Below are 4,882 nucleotides of genomic sequence, written 5' to 3'. Positions count from 1 at the left end.
TCTCTCTCTCTCTCTCTCTTATGTTGTCTCTTTCCTCCTTCTCAGTCTGCGGCCTCTTGATGTAGAATTCATGAGACGTCTCAGTAAGGTGGTCAACATTGTCCCAGTCATTGCCAAGGCGGACACGCTCACCCTGGAGGAGAGGGACTTCTTCAAAAAGAAGGTAACATCTTTCTGGCTCCATCTCCTCTTTAGTTCAATAGATTTCTGTATTATTTTATCTCAAGTTTCTCCTTTTCCTCCCATTAAATCCACATCTATAGTTCAGAAACATCCTCTTTTTGTGTCTCTCTCTCCATGCTTGTATTTTCTCATGTTTGTGGTGCAGTAACCGGAGATAGGATACGTTCCTGTGGTTTTCTTCGGTGGTCCCCTTCTTCTCGCTCTCTGGATGGTCACAAAACATGGCTACATTCCAGCAAGCGCTCAAGAGCATCCCTCTCTTCCTTTTCCACTCTTTACTTTCTACACTTCCTCCACACAGTTAATAAGGCTGCAGTTGTTCATTTGTGTGTTTTTATTGGCAGCGTCTTCAAGGATCTCAGGATTTCCCCTCCTCTCATTAGCAGCGAGGAGGATAAACTCCCCCTGGTCTATGTGTGTGTGTGTGCGCTCATGCGTGTGTTTGTATATGTGCATGGCAGACTGGGTGTGTGCACAGGTTTATGCATAGGCATCCATCTTGCGAGGTTTCTGTTTTGTTTGTACACAGAGGGCAATTAACGACTAAGCCCCAACTTTTGGAGTAGATTAGAAGGCAGGTTAGTGTAAATACCATGTTAATCTATACACTGCGCAGATTTAGGTGCACATGTTTGATGTCTCAAGACTGCATCAAACACGTCTGCCTAATTACTCCTGCAATTAAAGGCCTTACTGTGTACCCTCTTAAAAACTGTAGTGGGTTAAAAGTTTTTGTTCCTCTTTTTTATGTTTGAACACGCGCTCCACCAGATCAGGGAAGAGCTGCGAGCCAACGGGATCGACGTGTACCCTCAGAAAGAATTTGACGAGGATGCCGAGGACAGAATAATCAACGAGAAGATCAGGGTGAGAGGATCATTTCCAAGCACTGGCCCTAACAGATGCGGCAGCACTTGGGACTCCATTATCCTCATTTATGCTCAGACATGCCTTTCAACAGAGCACCGAGGACATAATCCATTCATAGTCATTTTTAATGTACTTAACTCGAATAATTTGTGACTCCGTTGTCTGTTGACCTTTTTAACCTTTTGAGCAGGAGATGATCCCATTTGCTGTGGTGGGCAGCGACCAGGAGTACCAGGTCAATGGCAGGAGGCTGCTGGGGAGGAAAACCAAGTGGGGAACCATTGAAGGTACAACTCTCTATCCCTTTCTTTTCTTCAGTTTCAGTCCCTTTTTTTCCCCCATTTTCTGTTTTTCTATTCAGATTTGTTTTGAGAGATATGTTCAGGACAGAATCTGTCAGTGTGCACGCAACCTGGAAGTGGTTTTGTTGAGAAGAAAAGACAAAAGGGAGATGGGTAAAGACCTTACTCGAGTCAGTCAGTCAATCAAACAATGCTCCATTCAGTTTTTAGACTGGTGCCGTGTGCCATGCAGCTGGCTCAGGCCTGCAGCAGACACAGTCCGTCTGAGGAGGCCTGATTTATGTACTTGGTTCCCCCACCCCACACATCTGGATCACAAAGGATACACTGTGGACGCTCACACAGGAAATAAAATATGTTGATGAGGGGGAAACGTTATCAGCGCAGTTGCATTTGTTCCAATTGATAAAATCTAGTAAAAAAAAAAAAACCTAATAGATTATTCATCGTTGGTTGTGTTGTTGTTTTGTTTTGCTGTGTTATTGTTATTCAGCTTTATCAGTTGGCCAGTAGTGTACCAGTACAGTGTTTCCTTAACATCCATTCTCACTTCAGGATTCATCTTTCAATATTTAATTATGTTATCCACTCCAGACAGGAGGCACCACCCCTCTATCAAGTGTCTCATTAAGGAAGTTTCATTTCCTGCAGAGTGTGCTGTGCAGACACACACACACACACACACACACACACACACACACACGCATACGTACGTACGTCTGGCAGGATTTATTTGAGCAGATAGTCTCTTATCTCTTCAGAAGGACTCTATGTAGATGAATTTAGCAACAGAGATCTGTATTGTAGTGAATGAGTGTTGAGACAACATACAGTATCTCTGTGTCTACAGGGACGTCGCACTAAGATCACTGACTCCACCTAGTGGACCCTTCGTGAAACTTTATAGCAACAAAACATAGCTCCCAGCAATCATACTGTCTGTCTTTTGGTACTTTTTTTTTTTTTTTTACTATTACTAATATTTCTGATGACTCATAACATCTCTCTCTCCTTTAGTTGAGAACATAGCCCACTGTGAGTTTGCCTATTTACGGGATCTCCTCATCAGGTAAGGGGAATTTTGTTTCCATATCAGTATGTCTCTGTCTCTTTTCATGTAACTGTGTGTGTGTGTGTGTGTGTGTGTGTTTCCCCCCTCTAAAACATGTATTATTACATCTAAAAATGCTTTGCTCTGAATGTTAATGTGCATCTGGTATGGTTATTCCACCATAAAGTTTTTTATGGTGGAATAACCCTCCTAAGAAATGCATCTATTCTTTCAATCCCATTAAGGAATCCAAAATCCAAATGCATAAGCAAATATTTTTAATTACAAATCTGAACTGCTGGACAAAAGATGTCTCTCAGTGTATGTGCAGTGGAGGTTTCAAGTTTCCATGTCACACCTCTGTAAGTTGCTTATTGGACCACGATTGGCTTCCATAACAGTTTTCTTTAATTAACAAATTAAAATGAATCGCAGAGGCAGATGAATGTAAAAAAAAAAAAAACACTAACTCTTAACTCTGCACATGCATCAAATTTCAAAAGGTCAAACATCCAAGTGAAGTAACAATTTTTTAACCTTTAAATAGAGTATATAAGTGTGTAGTTTGTCTGTCTGTTCTGCTGGTTTCTTATGGATGTGTATATGTGTGTTTCTTTCAGGACCCATATGCAGAACATTAAGGACATCACCAGCAGCATCCACTACGAAATGTATCGCGTGAGGCGCCTCAATGAGAATAACACGGTGGTGGCTCATGCCAACGGTATCCCAGAACATCATCTTGCCGCCCACGAGATGTAGACGCCACCTGCCCCCGCTGCAGTTGACCTCAACTGGGTGTAACTCATTTGCTATGAGACTTTGAATCTTCATTGACAGTCTTCCCACCACTCCAGCCCTCCACTCCATCCACCCCCATCTCACAGGTGGGATAGAAACTTAAAAGCCTGCCAGAGGGACTTTATTTTCAATGACTTTCGGCAGCCGAACAGACCGCTCATGTCAGTATATTGCCTCATTAACAAACTCTATCCTCTCACTACCGCTGTCAAAGGAGAAGTTTGATTCTTTGTAACGTGCTGCAGCTTGATTTTTACCTGCTTCCAGATCTTACAGTTAACCTTTGCGGTTTTTACTTGGGGTGCCAAAGATTAGGCATCTGTCGAACTAGAACGGACTGACGCTCAATATCCGTCAGCGTCAGAATCGCCTTACTCAGTAACATGTTAATCTCGTCCACTTTTACTTTAAGTTTGATGTTTTTTAGCAGTGCTTATAAGAATTCATACCTAACAGAAGCACCGTTTTCTGTCTTTATGCACGCCGCTGTATCAACGTATGTGGGAAGTGATGATATTCATTATTGCACTTGATCACTACGTAGTCTGTCATTGACAAGCGTGATGGAAAAGTTGCCGGGCAGCACTTTTCCAACACGTGACGCACATACAGTCACACCGGTCTGTCTGTGTGATGCAGCGTCATTCAGCTCTCTCCTCATAGTCAAACAAGAAAAGGTTATCAAATAAGCACATCGTATGTTTGAGTTTATCTTTTTTTTTTGTCACAAGCTGTGTTTCGCTTTAGCTGTTAAATGTTCATGTCATGTTAAATATAGATGTTAGGCCCTTGACATCTTTTTTTAAATTCCCAATAATAAATGTCATTGTTTATTAATAGAAATATCTTAAGAGTGATTTAAGATGAAAAAGTATTTATGCACGGTATAAAATGTGAAAGTTTGTCCTTAGTTGTGGGCCACTTCTTCAGATTACCCACCCACACACAAACACACACACACACACACATACCTTTTACTGCTTTAGGGCCCATCATAGTGCCTTATTTATTGGAGAATGTTTGCTAGCACGTTGGCTGAAACTGGAAAGAGAGCAGGTTTGTTGGTGCCAAGTCGAGCTACATTTAGATATTTTTCAACCCTTTTCCCTCGTTTATCTGGAAAAGAAATCTAGTTTTCAATTGACCAGTCCACTTTTCCTCTATTTTCCATAATATACCAAGGATCTGTTTGAACCATATATAATTCCCTAAGCTGTCACTGTCATGCTCTGTCCTGTATATTCTTCTGTGTTCTGATGCATTTTTTGTACTTGTATTAAGATAATAACAAATTTTTCCTTTTATCTTATTTTAAAGAAATAAAGATTAAAGTTGTAAATATATACTTTCTTTGATTGTTTTTATTTAGTTTTTTGCAATACAGAACATTTTTCTTTCCCTCTCGTCAATACATTTTACACAGCCAGCCTGCAGAGGAGCTTAAGATCAACAAGACCGCATAAATCCATCAGCTCATATCCTCTGACTGTATACACGGCAGAAAACAACACTTAAGATTGTTTTCTACTGCGCCGCATCCCCATAGCATTTAATCGCAGGTGTAATTCATATACTGGAGCACTTTAATTGCCGTGTCATTAAGCTTTTCCTTGATTAGCCTCTGAAATCAATATGGCCGCCTGCTAGGTCAGTGCATGGCTGATTAGCACTAATT

The 4,882-nt window shown here is 41.1% G+C and overlaps 1 protein-coding gene across 1 annotated transcript in view; it reads left to right on the top strand.

The window, feature by feature from the left end:
• The window catches only part of LOC118322705 (septin-9-like), a 7,693-nt gene extending 3,143 nt beyond the window's left edge, over positions 1 to 4,550 (top strand). The window contains exons 4-8 of the mRNA XM_035654458.1: positions 46 to 163; positions 955 to 1,050; positions 1,244 to 1,340; positions 2,373 to 2,424; positions 3,027 to 4,550. Coding sequence (XP_035510351.1) covers positions 46 to 163; positions 955 to 1,050; positions 1,244 to 1,340; positions 2,373 to 2,424; positions 3,027 to 3,168 — 505 coding nt within the window. The 3' untranslated portion in view covers positions 3,169 to 4,550. The remainder of the gene's footprint in view (positions 1 to 45; positions 164 to 954; positions 1,051 to 1,243; positions 1,341 to 2,372; positions 2,425 to 3,026) is intronic.
• Positions 4,551 to 4,882: the final 332 nt, after the last annotated feature.

Source organism: Morone saxatilis, unplaced genomic scaffold (genome assembly GCF_004916995.1).
Source record: "Morone saxatilis isolate NCDOM2014 unplaced genomic scaffold, NCSU_SB_2.0 Contig14, whole genome shotgun sequence".
NCBI classification, from domain to species: Eukaryota; Metazoa; Chordata; class Actinopteri; family Moronidae; genus Morone; species Morone saxatilis.
Note: the sequence above shows the minus strand (reverse complement) of the source record. Positions and strands in the feature narration are given on the sequence as shown.